The 19984-nt window shown below is 49.4% G+C and overlaps 1 protein-coding gene across 2 annotated transcripts; it reads right to left on the reverse strand.

Moving 5' to 3' along the window:
- Nucleotides 1-15635: 15635 nt before the first annotated feature.
- Nucleotides 15636-19948, reverse strand: LOC133913500 (probable inactive leucine-rich repeat receptor-like protein kinase At3g03770). 2 transcript variants are annotated; one of them, XM_062356666.1, is made up of 8 exons: nt 19325-19948; nt 17763-19232; nt 17524-17657; nt 17098-17338; nt 16767-16975; nt 16628-16659; nt 16419-16530; nt 15636-16332 (listed from the first exon to the last, which is right to left on the reverse strand). In XM_062356666.1, exons 2-8 carry the CDS (start codon nt 19129-19131, stop codon nt 16042-16044), a joined length of 2388 nt encoding a protein of 795 aa, XP_062212650.1. In that variant the 5' UTR covers nt 19132-19232; nt 19325-19948; the 3' UTR covers nt 15636-16041. The 2 variants fall into 2 exon arrangements, with proteins under 2 accessions (XP_062212650.1, XP_062212649.1); XM_062356665.1 differs by having other exon boundaries at nt 17763-19948.
- Between the last annotated feature and the right edge of the window lie 36 nt (nt 19949-19984).

Here is a 19984-nt window from a genome sequence, read left to right on the forward strand (position 1 = left end):
AGAAGTCCCTCTCCCCTACAACGTAATCCTCGGGCGCCCGGCGCTCGCTCAGTTCATGGTGGTGACGCACTACGCCTACATCACGGTCAAGATGCCGGGCCCTGCGGGCCCCATCTTCGTGCCCGCCGAGATCGGCAGCGCCGTCTCCTACGTCGAGCAGCTATACTCGGCCTTGGTCTCTGCTCGGGCTGAGGTCGAAGGACACCCAGGGTACCCGGGACCCTCTTCATCCAAACCACGACTCGCCGTCGACGCCTCCATCCCCACGAAGGAGGTCGTGGTGGGCAAAGACTCGTCCCAGGTCACCCGAATCGGTGGTGACCTGGGCGACAAATAGGAAAGCGCGCTCGTTGCCTTCCTCCAGGCTAACATCGACGTGTTTACATGGCAGCCGTCCGATATGCCCGGGATCCCTAGGGAGGTGATCGAGCACCACCTTGTCGTGCGCCCGGATGCACGACCGGTGAGGTAGAAGATCCGGCGGTAGGCGCCCGAGCGCCAGGAGTTCATCCGGGAGCAAGTCAGCAAGCTCCTCGACGTCGGCTTGATCCGAGAGGTCCTCCACCCGGAGTGGCTGACCAACCCAGTCGTCGTCTCGAAGGGGTCCCTCAGGATCCCTGCGATAGGAGTTCACCCTCCGACAACATGGGAAATGGTGGATCGACGAGCTGCCTGCTATGTTGTGGACCAACCGGACCATACCAAGTGGGGCCACTGGGGAGACGCCTTTCTTCCTCGTCTACGGTGCTAAGGCGGTCCTCCCCTTCGAGCTCACACTCGGTTCCCCTCGGGTGAATGCTGACTCAGAAGGCGAACCGGAACAACTAAGACGCGATGACATCGAGCACCTGGAGGAATCCATATGTTTCCGAGTTTTTCCTCTGGAATCCATATGTTTAATCTTTTTAGTGAGATGCTCAATTTGTACGAGAAAAACACGCTCTCTCATTTTTTTCGTTGATAAAAATGGATCCCGGTCGGTATGCACACAGGCAGTGACTGCTGACATAAGTTTGTTGTGGTAGGCTGTGGTGCCCGGCTGCATGGCAGTACCCCGAGCACTACCGAGCCTCTGGGGTTCTCGGGTAATCCTACCGCTCGAACATGAGTGGTCGGACCGCCTAGACCCCCGGAGCGGGCTGTCGGTGCTCGGCCTGATCAGTCCTACCCTAGGCACCACCGAACTAATGGACCTCTTGGTTATACCTCTGTCTGTATACTTCGCCGGTCCGGGTATTTGAAAGATCTTTGATAAAAAACGAGAGCAGTCTATAATGAGTACCGCACTAACAAAGCGCACCAAGCAAAGAATCTTTGCCTATTTTTTAAGCATACAAATCAATGCTCGAGAACCAAGCAGCCCGACTACAAGGGCCTTCGTGCCCGGGGCGCTGCTCGAGCCTCTGGGGTCCTCGGGAAATCCTACCGCTCGGACATGAGAGGTCAGGACCGCCTAGGCCACAGGTTCTATTACCGGGTTTCCAGTACTCGGGTGCTAAAAGGACGTCCTGGGGGCTTAGGCGCTCTACACAAGGGAACCCAAGTTCTCGTGCGCCCCGAGCCCAGGGCATCTACCCTTTCCCGGACCAGTCGACCGGAAGGCAGACACCTACCTGGTGAGTCACTAAAGTTATATGAATTTCCTTTCATATATACGGAACAAACTATTGTTCCCGAGTTATCCTCGGGACCCTCGCATGCTAATATGTTCGGCGAGATGATCTCCTCGCGCGCAAAACCCGGCCCACGTGCTCGCTTTTCCGGAACGACAAAAATAGACAGTAGTCGGTGTACCGTACAGGCGGCGATGGCTGACCTAGATCCTTTATGGTGGCTGTGGTGCCCGGCTGGCTTGGCATTACCCCGAGCACCACCGAGCCTCTGTGGTTCTCGGGTAATTCTACCGCTCGAGCATGAGTAGTCGGGACCGCCTAGACCTCAGTGGCGGGCTGTCGGTGCTCGGCCTGGTCAGTCCTACCCTGGACACCACCAAACCGTGGAGACTCTTGGTCGTGTTTCCGCCGGCACGCATCTCCGGTCTATTTGTTTGAGAGGTCGTAGGGTGAAAAGCATTCACTGGACGTGGCGTGCACCGTGCTAGGTGGATTTGTCTCCCGAGCAAAGAAGTTCGTATATGTGTCTCTTTGACTCAACTGCTGCGGACTCGCGAGGGCTCGGGGGCTGGACGCTCGGAATGTCCCACTACTCGAACGATGAGTGTTTGGGGCAACCTAACTTCTCGGGGGAAGATTGTTGGGCCCGACCCGGCCAGTGCCTCTCGGGACATCAAGCAAAAGCAAACAACATAAAGAACAAGTACACAGCGGAGTTTCGATCCCAAGAGTGGTTTCTATTATATTAAAAGGAACCGTTCAGAAGGGGATCACTTCCATATCTACAACATTCCAAAAAACAAAAAAAAACACTAACTATATACAGGCTCAAGTGGAGGAGAGGACGCGTCGCTGCTACTGTCGCTACTCGGGCCCGGCTCTCGCACAAAACACGCCGCCACCTCGGTGGCGACGTCGCGGACAGCTTCCCGGGCGGCGGCTTCCTCCGCCTCAACCATGCCCTGTCGGGCTGGCTCCAGCGGGAAGACAGGGTTTCGGCTGCGATAGCAGGCGAGAACGTGCTCGGTCACTCCTTGGGCCAGTGCACGCCCCTCCCGGGTCGCCAGCTCCTGGACAACGGCAGGAAGGGCCTCGAGGCACCGGGATATCTCTGCGAACCCAAGGGCAATGTGGCCTATCGACTCCTTATCCAGCGACTGGTCACCCACGAACACGCGCCCAAGCCCAGCTACCTCCACGAAGTCCCGTGCCTGCTGAAGGATGTCCCACATCATCAGCTTCACATTCGTCCGCTCTGAGAGGACGATCTCGAGCTCGTCCTCGACGTTCTTCAACCGGGCCTCGAGGCTGGTGCCGTCGGCGGCGCTGATAGGGATGCCTCTCACGGTCGGGACCTCCCGGTGTTGGGCGACAAGATCGGTCTGGGCTCGCTCCAGCTGCTCGACCCGGGCCTTGACGGCCTGCTCTTGGGCAGCCAGGTCGCCCTCCCGCTTGGCGACCGGCTCCTCCCAGGTGGTGAGTGCTCACGATGCCAAGTCGGCATCCGCCTCCCGCCGCGCGATCTGCTGCTCTCAGGCGTCAAGCGCCAGCGACGTTATGTCGATGTCGGTCTCAAGCAGCGTGACCTGCTCCTCCCGGCGGAGGACGTCGGCACGGCCGCGCTCGAGCTCAGCGTTCTGGCGGGACAGGTCCGCCTAGGCAGACCGCACGGCCTCCTCCTGTTTGCTGGCCGCCTCCTCCCGAGAAACCACCTGCCGCTCGCTAGCGAGCAGCTCTGTGGCGTGCCTCCTCGATGCCTGGTCGCGCTCCGCCGCGAGCATCTCCATGTGGCTGGCCTTCTCCTGCGCGGCGACGGCCTCGTCGTGGGCCTCCTCCAACGCCTCCCGCTCCTCGGCCACCTCCCGCATGGACTTCTCGTAGGACTCACGGGCCGAGGCAATGCAGGTCTCCAGCAGCTTTCGGGCCTCCTCTAGCCGACCCCTCTCATCGACTAGGGCGGCGCGCTCTTGTTCGAGCTCAGACCGCTCTACCGCAACAGCCGCTTCGAGCCACCCGATGACCTCCCGAGCGCTTCCCAGCACCTCGGAGAGGGGTTCCAGGGCCAGGCCAGAAGATGGTAGGGGGCTGGGTCACTGCGAGCCCTCTCTACAGAGGCGCTCGGGGACCCCGACAGCAGTCGCACCGGAACAGTCCTTGTCACGACCACCTCCCCTGCGACCGTTCGCTCCTTCCTCGGAGGGCTCGGGGCAGGTTCGGCCGGGGCTCTCTGCTTGGGACCGACCGGGGCTCTTGGCTCAGAGCTAGCTGGAGCCCTCGGCTCGGGGTTCGTCGGTGCGCTCGGCCCAGGGACAGGGGCTGGCCTCGGCTGCTCTGGGGGCTTCTGGCCTCCTACGGAGTCCTTGGGCGGCCTGAAACGAAAACATGTTAGTAACTAGCCAAAATCCGGGCAAAATAAGCTCGAGACAGAAAGGGAGCTTACGTGGTTTTGGGCCCACGGTACCGCCATCGGGACTCCGGGATCCGGAAATCTGGGCTTTGCGGCTTCGGCTCAGGCCCAGGCTCTGCCCTCCTCCTTTTCGGGGGAGGGCTCTAGCCCTCGGGCCATCGTGGGCCAGCTCCAGCGGCCGCCCCGGGGCCTGCCTCCAAAGGCTGGTCGGTCCGGCCGCCAGCCGTTGCACCGCCAGCCAGGCTCTGGCCTCCGGGTTGCCATGCCCTAGATCCAGCCTCCGTCCCGGAGTCCGCTCCCGAAGACTGGCCGCCTCGGCAGCCCTCCGTTGTGCCACCTGCCGTCGGCCGTTGTCGCGGAGGTGACGGTGACGAGGATGAGGACGGCTGAGGGACGTACGCCTGGGGATGCTTCCCCTTGTCGCCTCGGTTCGCCAGCCTGCTGCCTTCAGCGGCGGCGCCCCGCCCTCCGTTGTCATCCATCCCGGGGATGTGTATGGTCCCGGGGTCCCGGCGTCCCGGACGGTCCATGCAGCCCCTGGGCGTCGAAGGCTTGCATTGACGCCTGCAGAGCCGCCCGGCCCGGGTCTGCGCAAAGCGCCAGCTCCTCGCGTGGCAGGATCGCCCGGGCAAAGTCGTTGACGCCGGTCACCACCTTCAGCAGAGTCGCTAAGGCCCCCTCGTCGAGGTCCCCCTCTTCATCGATGCAGGTCCTCGTCAAGTCGCCCGGACTGGTGTACATCCAGGCGAAGCGGGCGCGCTCCCGCAGAGGGGCCAGACAACGGTGCAGGTAATCAGCAACCACCATGAGCGAGGTAAGCCCCGCCCGACGCAGGTCATCGATACGGTTTAGCACCGGGCGCATGCACTCATCCTCCGCAGGGGCCGCCTCCCTGATCGACCTGTTGGGCTCTGCCGGCGTTTGGGGCAGTGAGAGGCGGTCATGGGGACTGACGTCGACGTAGACCCAGTCCCAGCGCCAGTCCTCCCATTTGCTGCGCAAGACCTGCTGGATGTTGACGTCGCCGAGTCCCTCCCGCATGCGGAAGTTGCAGCAGCCTACAACCTCCACCTCGTCAGATCCCTTCCTCTTCCCGGCCGCTCGAAGGACGAAGAAGTGCCGGAAGAGCGCGACCGATGGCGGCACTCCCACGAACATCTCGCAGAAGTGGGCGAAGATCGCTAGGATCACCACCGAGTTCGGACTCAGGTGGGCCAGCTGGACGCCAAACGTGTCCAGCACTTGCAGGAGGAACGTCGAGAACGGCGGCACCAGTCCGGCGGCGATGAAAGACACGAAGATTACGATCCGCCCCGACGTGCACGTGGAGGGCGGAAAGTTAGCCCGCGTCACCACCGACTCCTCCCGCTGACCAGCGATGGCCATCAACTTGCGGACCTTCTATGCCCCCTCCTCATTCATGAGGCGGGACTTCGGTAGGACGCTGTTGGAGCTTGACGCGTCCCGGCGGCCGCTTCCAGCCCTCGGCATTTTTGGGGGTGGGGAGTGTGCTGGAAGAGGCTAGAAGCAAGGTGCGCCGCAGGCTGAAGAGAGAGGTCCCGGTGCGCAAGGAAGAAGAAGCCAGAAGATGGCAACCTCAAGAATGGCGTGGGGGTAACGGTTCGTTGCCCCTCTCCTTTTTATATTATGGGGATTTCAAACGGCACATTCCTCAGCGCAATTTGCGAGGCGCATCTCCCTTGATCTGCGGGGTTGCCAGGCGCACCACCCTCGATCCGCGCGGTTGCCACGCGTGCCTCCCGCCTCGTTACCACTCCCCTCGGAAGTCGGAAGGGCACGCGTCCTTTCGGTTTCCCGCCTGGGCCGTACCAAGAGCCTGGGCCAAAAAGACTGCAAAGACCGTAAGAGTTTGGCGCCTGATGACAAGCCACATGGCACCGATGCTGTGATCGGCCTCGAAGAAATAGGGCCCCATCCGCAGTCTCTGGGCCATCGCCTGCCGATGGGCCCGAGGGCTACTGTCAGTGACGTGGGAACCAGGGGTCCCCGAGTCCCGAGACCAAGACAGCAGATGCCACATGGCGCCTTCCCTCGGGGACCGTCTCCCCAGGACCTGAGAAGACACAGTTCCGGGAGGGGTGCTCGGGCCATGAACAGTGGTCTCCGAGTACCTGTAGTTCCCCGAGGACCCGAGAAGACACAGTTCCAAAAGGGGTACTCAGGGCCATGAACAGTGGTCCCCGAGTACCCGTAGTTCCCCGAGGACCCGAGAAGAGCCCGTTCCGGGAGGGGTGCTCGGGGCCATAAACAGTGTCCCCCGACTACCCGGAGTTCCCCGTGGATCGAGAAGAGACATATCCGGGAGATGGCACTCGAGGCTATAAATAGTAGTCCCCGAGCACCCAGAGTTCCCCGAGGACCTAAGAAGCCCCTTACCGGTGGACCTCACAAGGGCTCAGCGGTGAGGTGTCAATTGGTGAGAGGCCTGATGCTGCATTTAAGAGGGAGCGTGGCCTGTCGCTTCCAACCACACCCCCCACGCCTGTCGTACTGAGTACATCAGTCCTTGTCACCGCCTGACAGGAAGGCGTGGGGACATTTAATGCGACGGGTTCCATCGCACGTCACCCGGCATGGCGTGGAGATATCATCGCTGGGATCGACGCATATCTCCTGCCGCCCTGCGGTGTCAGACCTGCTCTGACCGGGCAGGCACGCGGGGTTGCTCGGTGGTTGCCCGGTGGGCCCCCCCTCCACTGCATCTGCTGAAGTTGGTATAATGGGCGACAAAACCGGCCGAGGGCGCATTTTCAACCCCTGTAACGTCAACTCCATAGACGTTTTTCATTTGTGTGTAGAAAGAGCTACATACAGCAGCCCCATGATGGTTGTTTTCCATTTATGGCTCATGGGAACTCGTGCCCTCCTTTCTGGGCACGCCAAGCCTCCCCCGACGGGATAAAAGGGGGGGGTGCACCCCGGAGAAGAACAGGGCCTGAACAAGTTCGAATAAGCTGGAGTACAAGCTTTGACGGATCGAAGAAGAAGAAGCTCTAGCACACAGTTAGAGGACGGCACTTGAAGACCGAAGCTCTAGACTTAGACAAAAAACCTTGTAACACAGGTGATCCAGAGAAAGGTATTCCCAGAACATTAATGGCATACACACAGGAGTAGGGTATTACGCCCCATGCGGCCCGAACCTGTCTAAAATCCCTTGAGCATTTACTCCCACTAGCAAACGATCATCTGTCCCGCCTATATCTCTCATACTAGCAAACTCGCGTTGTTGTTTGGTTGTTGTGGTGAGCTAACTTGCAACTCATATCTAATACTTTTACCTTAGGTTTAGATAGGTTAGAGTTAGATTTGTCCGTGGCAGAGGCGTCGTGTGGGCTAAGCTACTTTTAAAGAAAACTCAGCGACGGTGATAGCGACGGAGACAGCGCGAGCTCGTATTCTTTCCTTGCAGATCTTTTGTCTCCTTCCGTGGCCTTTCTGGTGAGGACGCGAGTTCTTGCATCTTGCGTCCTCTCTGACGATGCAGCGGTGAGGTATGTACTACTCACTCTAATGGTTGGGGCGAAGGTAGATCTACTTCCCTGGGTGGAGTTTTTCTCTATCTGCATCGCCAGAGCTTCCTTTGGGTTGGTTTATGGCGATGCTGGGTTCGTATTTCGGGTCGGCAACTTCATCGATGGCGTTGGCTTATTGCCTATACAAGTCAACAAGGATGACGGCCGATGTGCTTTTCAAAGTTGGATATCTTCTCCGATGGCTTGGTCCGGGCTTCCACCGGTGGTCCGACGAGCAACGCAAGGATGATCATGAAGAATAAGACCCTGTGCTTCAATGTTTTTTCTAGCATCCTAGGATCTTTCTTGCAAAAGGGTCTAACTGGAGAAGGGTTGTAATGGATGTTCTTGTAATTTCAACCTTCTCTAGGGAGTGTTCTATAAAACTAGGGGTATAAGCACCGTGCCTTTACACTAATATAATCTGGGCTTCCAGTCCCTTCCGGAAAAAAAAAACTTACAACTCATGTGATAGGATTATCTCTATTTTTAAGATGGGATGATCTAATTTTTTGTTTGGTTAGATAGATGAATCAGTTTTCTATTTGGTATGTGAGATTATAGTTGATAGGATGAGCTAGTTTTCTGTTTAGTTGGATGAATGAATTGATGAGCTGAGTTGGTTATGGTGATCTTTTGTTGAATTTATCCTTGATTATGCAGCATTTAGATGAATTTGTGCATCTTTGAATTTGTTTGAATTCAAATTGAATTAAAAAAAGAATATCACATAAAATAATAAAAATACATATAAATGGAGCATTACAACGAACTTACTTTTTCACCAAATAACTTAGGATTAGAAATAATTTTATAAATTAGTACATCATATGAGAATAATATTAGTAAATTTTCTCATATTTTTAGGAATTTATTTGAGTATTAAAAATTAATGGAAGTTATAAAAGTAAGCTTTTTGGAGAATTTTAATTAAATATCGGCTCATACTTTTTTGATCAAACTAATTAAAATAGGTTGCTAATGAACTCTAGTTTGCTCATAAAAATATTTAAAAAAATTGAACCACTCTTATACTCCGAGATAAAATCAAGAGTTAAATGAAAAACATGAACACACATACAAACAGCACATAACAGCTAGCTAGCGAGCAGAAGAACGTGGATGGCCTCGTCCGAGTATTTTGGGCGGCTCACCTCATACAACATCTCATGGAGTATTCATTTTAGTTGGATGACTCCGTCCACTCCTAATTACGAACCAAACATCGAGTAAAGCCTTAAAATCTAAACGGGACGATCCCATCCAGCCTGGTTCAGTGAACCAAACACACTCTAAATAGACAACAATATTAAGTGAAAGCGGGATCATCAAGGAAGGAATCGAGCAGTAGTGCGCATATGGTGAATGGTCACCCACAAAAGCATCATCTTTTACTTTTATTAGCGAATTGGACAAAACAAACATGAGATATTTTACATTAAAAAACTTTCTAATATGAATATAAAAAATAATGCGAGACCCACAATGATTGATACATATTTATAAGGTCTTATGAAGTTGTATCAGAGTAAAACTCTAGCTTTTGAGGCATTATCCAATAAAACTCAAACTTTTCAATGTCAAACTAGTGGATGACATTGTGAAGAAACAACTGTAGATCAAAAAATATGGTAGATTCCGAAGCAAATTAGACTTTTTGGTAAGTTGTGGGTACACGTAGAGATTTTCAGCTAAAAAAAGCCCAACACGAAATTATTGGTACGCTTTGCTGTGTGCGCTTAGCAATATTTGGCAAAAAAAATCAAACCGACTCTGACGTCAGCTGTGTTGGATCTTACGTGGATCTGTTCATTATGTTGTGGCGCGACGATCTGCTGCGGCTGATCTGATGTGGCCTCGTGTGGCTCCGGATCTGGATTGTGGCGTCGGCCGAATCTGCTGTGGCCTCTTATTTTGAAGTGCACATAGGAGTAAAGGACCTTACAATCACATGATTCAAATGGCTCCAAATTCTGATATATTGTCAACCAAACTCAGACCAGGTTTACAAAACAGGTTAGTGTTATCAAGAACTAAAAATGCATCAACTTTACGTGGCAATCTTTTGGTCTCCAAAATGATAAATTTAAGAACACTAATTCCCAGACTGGATTTATGAAGAAGAACAAGTCTATGTTGGCAACTCCCGATATAGCAGGGGCAAGATCAGCTGCAGATCCATTTCCTCCAGAACGATACTAGCACTTAGCACTGATGATGATACCCAGGATGAACATTGCCCCTGATGAATTGGTTCGTAGACTAAAGACAAAAGGTACCGATGGTACTGAAGCCATTCACAGGTGTCTCGCACTTTGAAGAAGCATTTGTTACAGAATTGAGATGCCTCTGGTCCCAATTTAGTGCGCTCCACGTACAGCCTGTCTCGGTCACCGGATTCTGCAGCATGTGTTTCATGCCTGGCCAGACCATGAACATATCTCAAAAGCTGATGGAAATTGTCGTCTGTTGATGACCACAGATACTCGTCCCAAGGTCTTATGTTTTTCCGATCTGAAATATATATAACTACTTTTTCATCTAAAGGAAATAAAATAGAAAAAATATTCAACTATAAAATTATAAATCCTGATGTACCTATAAATTTTATATAAAGATCATCTACCTCTGAGATCATATAAAAATATTATGAATTTTTCTTTAAATATCGTCTGCGGGGTATAGGACATGTCAACACGTAGAGTGCCGATAGACCTCGGAACCTACTACCTCGTAGAATACCGGTACGTAGAGTACCAACAGGTTCTTAGTCAGTACTCTGCGTATCGATAGATACTTGCGTATCGATAGGTATCTATTTTTATAAATATCAAATTTTGATTATTATTTTTATAATTTTTTAATAAAATAATATTATTTTTTTAAAAAATTCTGCAGTTCGGACGGTTTCATTGGATGCTCGGCTCAAGGCCTTGTCCTCGCCTCAGGTAGTTCATTGGTTCGATGAGGAGCAGGCTCTCCACGGAGAGAAGGCAGCGGCGGTTGGAGCATTTTTTTTCTATATTTTCTAAAAAGAATTATAAAAATATGTCGCCGTTTTAGAATTTGATAAAAATAGAGTATCTTACCCAGGAAGTAAAAATCACGCATAGAAAAAAAATCACACTTAGATAATTTTTGTTCCGCACAATCAGAGCGAGATGGCGGCACCACGCTGCCAACAAACTACCCTTTCCGCCTCTAGCGGGAATCGACACATGAGGAAAATAATTTTACGATATTTGATTTTATTTATTTAATGTTTAAATCTAATTCACGGTACAATACGTGAAATTATTGTAAAACTTATGGTAAAGATTAAAAAAAATCACACGTGATGAAATAAGAAAGAAAATAAATTATCACGTATCACACTACAAGTTAGGCACAAATACAGATACATAAGAGCAACTCCAACAAGCTATCCATAATACACTATTCATATCTCCATATTACTCCATCACTCTAATAGCAAATCCATATTTCACCCTTCATATTTTCTCTCCTATTTTTTAATAGTATTCTGTAACTAACAGCCGCACAAACGTTTCAGCTAAGAGCTTGCACAATTACTGGATACCACTTTTGACAAAAGATGGGGAAGGGATCCAACATCAAAGCTTGTTCTTGCATCAGCTGAACACGGGCCAATCGACCAGATGAACGGGGCAATCTAGACGAGCTCGACGTCCATAGACCAATTGACACTGCTATGATAATTATCACCATGCAATTTTTTACACCAATTGATGTGAAATCCCTCGTGGTTTGACATAGGACATTTATATTACAGAACCATAAAAAGACAAGCATGTAATTCAGCTAATTAAAGTGCCGATCTTGAGTTCAGTCTACTATTGCAACACAACTAAGGACCAGAAATTGTAGAGATTAACGACGACACAAGCCTTAAACCATGAAAAACCAAGGTTAGGCTGCACCTGCACGAGATACATCTAGCACATGGTATTCAATTCAAATACGTGCATCAATGGGTTTAAGAAATTGCGTTGAAGACACAGTACGCAAAGATGATTGAGCTAAGACCAAGAGCAATGAAAGCTAGGAACGCCATGGAGTTGAAGCATTGATTAGTTTGGTGAATTGATCCCATCCAAACTAAGACACCCAAACATCATTTCGAGAAAGTGCTGCTGAAGATGCTGACAGAAGGAGGTATTCAAACATATGCAAATAACATCACTAGTTATTCAAAACATTCTAGCACCTAGTAACAATTACTAATACAAGATTGCAAGTTTAGATTGTGCAGAAAGTCAGAATTTAATGTTAGAGATGTGGATAAAGAGGAACTTAAGAACAACTGCAATACATTTCCAGAAAACAACATCCAACTAATACCAAAGGAAGACCGAGGAATATCAAATGTTCAAAATGACATACATTGCACAAGGAGCATCTGAACTCCATGCTTTGGAGATAAATTATGCCATTTGTACGTGCATGAAATTTTTCCACATGGCAAACAGCATTCACCATTCATATAATTAGTCGTAAATGTGTCGAATACTGCACCATTCTCATTTATCTTTAAGCTCAAGAAAAAAAATTGCAATGGTTCAACATATAGACCAACTCTTTACTTTACTTCCCAGTTCCCATAAATTTTAATCTACTTTGCTAACATCAACCACTAAGTTACCAGGACCCTAAGCATGAAAAATGTGCCACCATAAACCTCATGGTTACCATAAACCTCATGAAAAACAATCATTTATAAATAGTATTCAATAGCACAAAATGAAGATGAATAAATCCCTATGGCTAGCCTATAGCCACTTGTACCAACTTTAGCAGGTCAATCACACAAAAGATAAAATTGCTAAATAACCAAAAGCAACATAAGGTATGGCTCACTACATTCTAGCTCTCTTTAGGCGATAGGGTACTACTGGAGATTAAAGTGTGGATTACATAATCACTATCTTATCTCCAGCTTCCCTTTTATCTTGCTGAACAATCTGGCATGCTTTATTGTATTATTCTAAGCAAGGCATCGAAAATGATTCTGGAACAACACAAAAAAAAAAATGTTCTGATGCTTTGTTCAGATATGAGATATATATCTTAAGGAAGGCTTCAACTAGATGGAATATCAAAGACCTACCTAGATATCAAAAGATTATCAATTAGGATTGTTACATGCTTCCTTGAACTGGGAATTTGAATAGTGCCTACTTGTTGCTTGCCTGCACACTATAGGCATGTGGTATAACCCATGATTCCTTACAATATGAACATAAAACTCTAGCCAATTTGATTCTTCAGAAAACCTAGATAAATATAAAAAAGACAAGCCTTTTATCTCAGCTATGTAGAAATGACCGTATGTTAAATTATATAATGTAGTATAAACAATATTGTCGGTGGATGAACATCTCAAATGGGGAACCTGAGGGACCCCCTTTGAGATACGGCTGGGGGGCTGATTCTGGATCTACCTTGTACGTGAGGTTAATACGAATGTATGTGATCTAGACGGAACGGATGATAGTCGGCGCTCATGATGTGGGTGAACCTGCAGGTGCAAGGTCTTTGGGAGGCAATCGAACCCAGCGGCGGTGACTACCGCGACGATAGGCTGGCGCTGTCCGCCATTCTTCACGCAGTGTCATCGGAGATGCTATCCACTCTCGCCGTCAAGGACACCGCAAGGACACCTGGGACGTGATCAAGATGATGTGTGTCGGCATCAAGTGTTAGAGAACGCACAGAAGCTGTGACGCAAGCTCAGCGAGATCGAGTTCAAGGATGGCGAGTCTGTCGATGACTTCGCCATGAGGATCACGAGCCTCGCCAACAACCTCTGAGTACTGGGGGACGAAGTCACTGATGTTGAGGTGGTGCAAAAATTTCTGCAGGCGTTCCAGAACGTCTACAGCAGGTCGTCGTCACGATGCCATGGCCTACGCGGAGAAAGTGTCGGTGAACTACGGCGGCCTCGACGTGGAGGAGTCCTCGACTGCGCACCCCCAGGAGCCCACGATGATATAGCTGCACCTGTATCGACAACACAGGCTCTGATACCAAATATCAGGATCACTTGCCGATCACCTGCTTCGACCTCATTCACAAACACACGCGAGAATTGGAGAAACTATACACAAGCACAATAGCCTTTTTTGTGTTATCAAACTGATATAAAGAACAAAATAGCCTAAACATAGGAGTAAACAGTAATCACTAAACTCGGCAGTTTCTACCGCACTTATTCCACACCACTACGTGCTACAACAATTGCAAAGACACGGAAGAAACAAAGGCTGGAAACTGAAGAGCGCCTAGCCAAAAACAAGAAACCGACGCCCACGTAAAGTGCATTAAGCACCATACATACTCACACTAATTAAAAGACCTAATCTCCCAGGTGTAACTTCAAGAATTAATTATTTGTCATATTTCTCTCTCAACCCGTCCATCAAAATCTTTCACTGTCTGTTGTGCTGCTGTAGTTGATTAACAGCTTGTGATAGCCAGTAGAAAGTTCACACCGTAGGTCATTACTAACTGAATTCATATTGTTATGATTTCAATTCGTCATATGGTTTTAGAGCAAATCCTTCTCCAGTTCCATACAGTGAAAGAAAGAAAATGGTTTCCCACATTACCTGATATCAGTAGAAAAAGGGTGGTCGCAACTGACGAGTCATCCATATTTTATTGGAAGTCGATATTGTTGACCAAACCTTCTATTTATGTCCAGTTGGTGTATACATGTTCATGCAGTTTGCACCTATTTGTGTTGTGGACCTAGTGGCCAGCGATTTGGCTTTAGTTTAATGGAGTTCCCGGATTCCTTTCAAAAAAATAAGTAGTTAGTTATGGAAATGCTTTCTGATGTTCGATTGTAGCATGGAACTAGAGTTTTTTATCCATTCCTTGGCTGGTGTGTGAATTTATTTTCCTTGGACTGCTACCGAAAGTGATGTTAGGCCATGGATTATGGGCTTATGGCGTTATGCCTTCCTGACTGTATCCACTAGTCAGGAAGGCATAACGTCACGTTTATTTTTGTTTTGCTGTGTAGAGCACGATAAAAGAAGACTAAAAAATTAAGTTCACAAATTTTGTATATTTTAATATTTATTTATAAAATTATTAATGTTAAACATATTAAATTAATTATAGAGAAACAATAGTACTTTTATATATGCACATAGTTTTAACATATAGGTAAAAGTAATACTAACCTAAAAAAAATTGTTTCATATTTTTTTAGTTTTAGATATTTTTCTTTGCATTGTAGATTTTTTTCAGCTGATTTATTAATGTAACTAATATTCATTTCAATATTTTTCTAGAATTTTTGGAAAAAAAATTACATATGTATGTATATATGTACATATATATACATATATATGTATATCTATACGTATGTATGTACATACATACGTATAGATATATATGTATATGTATATGTATATACACGTATAAATACTCAGGGCCATTGCTACAGTAGCAGACCACTGAGAGGCCTCCAGTTCTTTCACGCTTAGGATATAGTATTGAAGTATTGATATGCCATACTCAGTTCTCTTGTCGTGTTTTCCTTGCAGTCCCTGCTGTGTGACCCAAACCCAAATTCTCCTGCAAACTCTGAAGCAGCCAGAATGTTCAGCGAGAACAAGCGGGAGTACAACCGCAAAATTCGCGAGATTGTGGAGCAGAGCTGGACAGCCGACTAAGTTTATCCGCATCGCCAGACGGCGCAATAAGCAACATCGAAACATCTGCATTTCATGCTTCGCCGGTCTGTACTTAAACATTGAAATCTTCAGTGGTTGTTGTGTTCTTGTGGTTGAGCCCCTGGTTTTCCCAATGTTATTGCGAACTATTTCATAAATTCAGGTATGGATGGGTCTGTAAAAGTTATAGCCAACAAGTTGTTACTAGGACCTCATGCATGTGTGGTGCTTTCTCGCTGGACTTGCAGTCTATCACGAGATGATCATGAGAAGGTTGCTCATCCTGTCTGTGATAAATCATAAATGGTAGCACAAGCAAGTACCAACAGTTATATAGTGATCACATAATTCGGAATAGAAAAGGCAATGCCTGTTACATCGGTCGAAACAAGATTTACTATTGACAGACAGTACAGGTATTGCACAGCACACCGTTATTGTACTCCCAGAGGAAAACCACCAAAGGCACATCATTATTGTTACTCCCAGATAGCAAAACATCAAACAAAAAGGAACAAAAAGAAAGGAAAAAACTCTACACTGATAAAACAAAAATACCGCACACTAGTTGTTTGTGAATTTCAGCTGCTGTGTGCTTGTGTGGTGTCTCAAAATTTCCATCTTCAGATGCAGCCTGCAGCCACTGACCCAACAAATCTTGCAATTGACAGTAGAGTCTCGTATGGTCCGAGATAGTTGCACGAGACAGAAATCTCAGCACCTGATCTGATCATGGGTGCGCCATGATCATCTGATGGCTGGACCAGAGAGGCAACTGATCATCTGCTCAAGCTCAACCGAGACGACCTGGTGACCCGGGACGACGATGGCACCGGGGACCCGTCGCTGCTCCGGGCGTCCCCTTCCCAGTCGTCCTGCACCTGGGCGGCGAACTGCAGGTTCCAGAGCACGTCCTCCACTGATGGACGCTGCGCCGCCTCCTTGGCCAGGCACCTCAGGCAGATCTCCATGACCGTCCTCAGTGATTCATCTGAACATCCTTTCCTCACCGCCGGGTCTACGAAGCTCCTCCTCCTGACTCGGTCCTCGTCGGCGATCGCCCATTGCAGCTGCAGCACAGTCAGGTTCATTCAGGTGATCCTGTAATACCAGCTACATTCACAAGTTGTTGTGAGGTACAGATGGTGATACATACCAGTTCTTTCAGTATCTCGACCTCATAGATGGATGTGATGGTCCTTCCAGACACAACCTCAAGTAGGATCACCCCGAAATCGAAGATGTCAGTCTTATCGCTGTACATCGGACTGCAAAATAAAAAATAAAAAAATGATTGGTGCGATTAGTTCCATTGACTGAAACTGCAAGATGATATTGTTGTTAGATACCATTCTGCTTAAGTACCTATCAATTTGAAACTTGCTTCCAGCTCCTATCTGCTTGGATTGACAAATAACATAACATTGTTAGTCAGCAACAGCCACCGTGAAGTTACTGGATGTAGATCAGTGTTAAAGTGTTAAGTTATTTTTCGCTGATCTACCTGGGGTTTCACGGCCTCTGCCAGGATTGGTATATTGTAGCTGCCGATTTTAGCAACATGATTCTGATCTAGAAGAATGTTGGTGATCCTCAGATTGTTTCCAACTATACCAGGTATGATCCCTCCGTGCAAGAACTGAATACCCTTCGTGACACCGATGGCAGCCGATATTCTCTGTGCCCAAGTAAGCTTGCATCCTTCAGTTCCTTCTGGTGAAATTCAGTTCAGTAAGCAACATAACATTCAGTGACATGATTGTCAGGGTAATCGAAATGAAGGCAAGCATAATTGAAGTCCCTTAAAAAAAAGGCAACAATAATTGAAAACTCACGCGAGATCCTGCTCCTTAGGTTCCCATTTTGCACGTATTCGAACACGATGTACAACTGGGTCACAGTAGAATCATCAAGATCATATTCAAAGCAGTGTCCTAGAGCGCTGACCAAGTGCTGATGCCTGAGCCTAGAAATCGTGTCAATGTGACGGTTAAAGCTTTGGGAAGTCTGGCTCCTCTTGATCTTCAGAGTCCTGATTGTCACCGGGGTGCCGTTGCCTAGCCTTCCTCGATACATCTGACAGTAAAACAAGAGAATTTTTATATAGATGAGCGTCGATGCTATTCCAAATGAAAATATGATGATCACATATTTACTTGAGCTCATGAGCATAATTAACAGAAGACAGTAAATTGCATGCATCAGTTGCCCCCAATTCTGAGTAAACTGTGAATTGATCAAACGAGAAGACGACATCATACTTCACCATGAGAATCTTGCCCCAGTAGGTAAGAGTTTTCAAAGTTGTTTGTTGCAGCTTCAAGCTCGACCAAAGAAAATGATCTGTATGATGGGATCCCCAGAGCTCCCAGCTTCACTGTTTGTGATATGTAACCTTTTTTTGTTCCAAAGCCCCAAAGGAAAACAGAAGTTAGCGGCTTAGACATCAAATTTCGATCCTAAAATAGCAATTTTATGCAGAGAGAAATTGAGATCATACGCGCATCGGCGAGCAACTTGGAGGGGTAGCCACTGGAAGCACTGGAAACATGTTCTTCCACCGACGTTGCCAGAGCCCTTGCCTTTGCACCTTTTGCGGTCACCTTCTTCACGGCGAAGAGGACCATGACACCGACAACGGAAACAGCGACAAGAACCGCCATGACAATGCCGGTGACAAAGCCTGCCTGCCTGGCAATGCTCTTCCTCTCCTTGCCGGGCACTATCCCCACGGCCAAGGCTTGGTTCTGACAGAACGGTGACGGGTGTTGTGAACCATCGCTGTTGTCCAAGCAGTTGGCCCCGACGAGCACCTCCGTGTCCGGACTCTTGTCCGGTGATGTCAAGCAGGTGGGCACGCTCCCCACGAGGAGGTTCGTCGACAGGTCGACGAACCGGAGGTTGCCGCCACACAGCGCCTTGTCGGACAGCGTCCCAGTGAACCTATTGCCGGCTATGCTCAGGTACCGGATGGACGGCAGGGATAGCAGTGCTGGCGTGAACGGTCCGACGAACCGGTTCCATGACACGTCCAGCCGTTCCAGCAGGTAGAAGGAGCTCAGCTGCTCCGGGAGGCCGCCGCCGAACTTGTTCCGGCTGAGCACCACGGTGACCACCTTCCTCCCTAGCCTCGGGAACGCTGGCCCGAGCGAGTTGCCGCCGACGTCGATCACCTGGAGGTTGGTCAGCCGGCTCATGTCCGGCAGGTTCCCGGACAGGTTGTTCGACGCGAGCACGAGCGACCTCAGCGACGGCATGCGCCCGATGGACTCCGGCACAGCGCCTTGTAGCGAGTTGTTCCGCAGGCTCAGCACGGCCAGCGACGGCAGCGTCCCGATCCAGGCAGGCACCTCGCCGCCCAGCATGTTGTCGTTGAGGACCAGGGTCTGGAGGCCGATGAGCCGCGACATGCCCTTCGGGATGCCGCCGGAGAGGTAGTTGCCGCTGATGCTGAGTATCTCCAGCGCTGCGAGCTGGCCGAGCTTGCCCGGCAAGGAGCCCCAGAGGCCGAGACTGGACAGCATGAGAACCTTGAGGTCGGGGAGCCAGGACAGCGTCGTGACAAAGTCACCGATGGAAAAGTTCTCGGGCAGCGGCGGGGAGCCCGCGGCGCCGGCGATGTGCAGCTGCGTCACGGTATCCCCGTAGCACACGACGGCGACCGTGCCCAAGGGGCCTATGGAGCCGCCGCCTCCGCCGCAGAAGTCTGTACCGCGGCGCCAGTGGCTGAGCATTGGAGGGTGATTCAGGAGCTGCTGGATCTTGAACAGAGTCCATGCCTGCGAGGGCTGGAGCTGCGTGGTCTCCGGGAGCAATGCAAGTAACACTGCGAAGAAGACGAGCAGGAGGAGAGGGCTTGGCCTTGCCATTGGAGAAGAAGATTTCTACAGTGTTACCGCTTCAGTCTACTCTTGATCAACAAACACTAATAGAAGCTGGCCTCTGCCTGATCTTTGATTGTTTTCTCCCTCTGTGATCAAGGACAGTAGCAGCGTCAGTAGAATATAGATTTTGATGGTTGCTAACTAGGAGGAGAAAATATCATCTGGAAGCAAAACTAACCAACTCATCTCCCTTTCTAGATCAGCCGAAGGGGGGGGGGGGGTGACCAAAGCTGCTTGAGACAGCTATTGGATACCAGAAAACAGTGTGCAAAGCGGACTCCAAATCTTTCACAAGGATCTGGCAAGTAGAATACCAGCTCCTCCCATGTCTGACCAACAAAGCACTGAAATCAATGAAGCCTGCTGCTACCCGTGCAAGAATCTCACAGCATACTTGCTCACTCCATGAACTGGAAAAAGCAGCACAAACCGAATGTCTTAAGCAACCCACTTGGCGCCAAAGATTACTACTTCAACACAATAACACCAACAAGGCAACAATGGACTGAACATTACTGCCTTGCGGTAACTGAAACTGCAACGAAGGGGCCAAGAAAACCTTCTTCAGATCAGCGATGAATGCATCAAAACAACGGATAAACACGAGGAAGATGTAGAACTCCTTGTTTCTTGCGGTTTATGGCTTGCAGATGCAAGTACTGCACTGCTCAGTGTGTCATCTGATAGTAGTGCTGCTGTGCTGCATATCACGGGGGTGGCAGAAGAAGAGGCGCCTCAGCACCTGGAGCAACGGACAAGTGGTGTCTCCAAAGGTTGTGCCGGACATGGGAGCAGGCAACGGACAAGGAGTGGCAGTCCAGTGCTCTCTTTTTCTCTC

Source organism: Phragmites australis, chromosome 3 (genome assembly GCF_958298935.1).
Source record: "Phragmites australis chromosome 3, lpPhrAust1.1, whole genome shotgun sequence".
Taxonomy (NCBI): domain Eukaryota; kingdom Viridiplantae; phylum Streptophyta; class Magnoliopsida; order Poales; family Poaceae; genus Phragmites; species Phragmites australis.

Coding starts and splice junctions, on each gene's coding strand:
- LOC133913500 (XM_062356666.1), bottom strand. CDS start 19,131: ATGGCAAGGCCAAGCCCTCTCCTCCTGCTCGTCTTCTTCGCAGTGTTA. Junction 17,339..17,523: donor GGCAAGATTCTCATGGTGAA/GTATGATGTCGT, acceptor TTTTACTGTCAG/ATGTATCGAGGAAGGCTAGG. Junction 16,660..16,766: donor CAGAGGCCGTGAAACCCCAG/GTAGATCAGCGA, acceptor CAATCCAAGCAG/ATAGGAGCTGGAAGCAAGTT.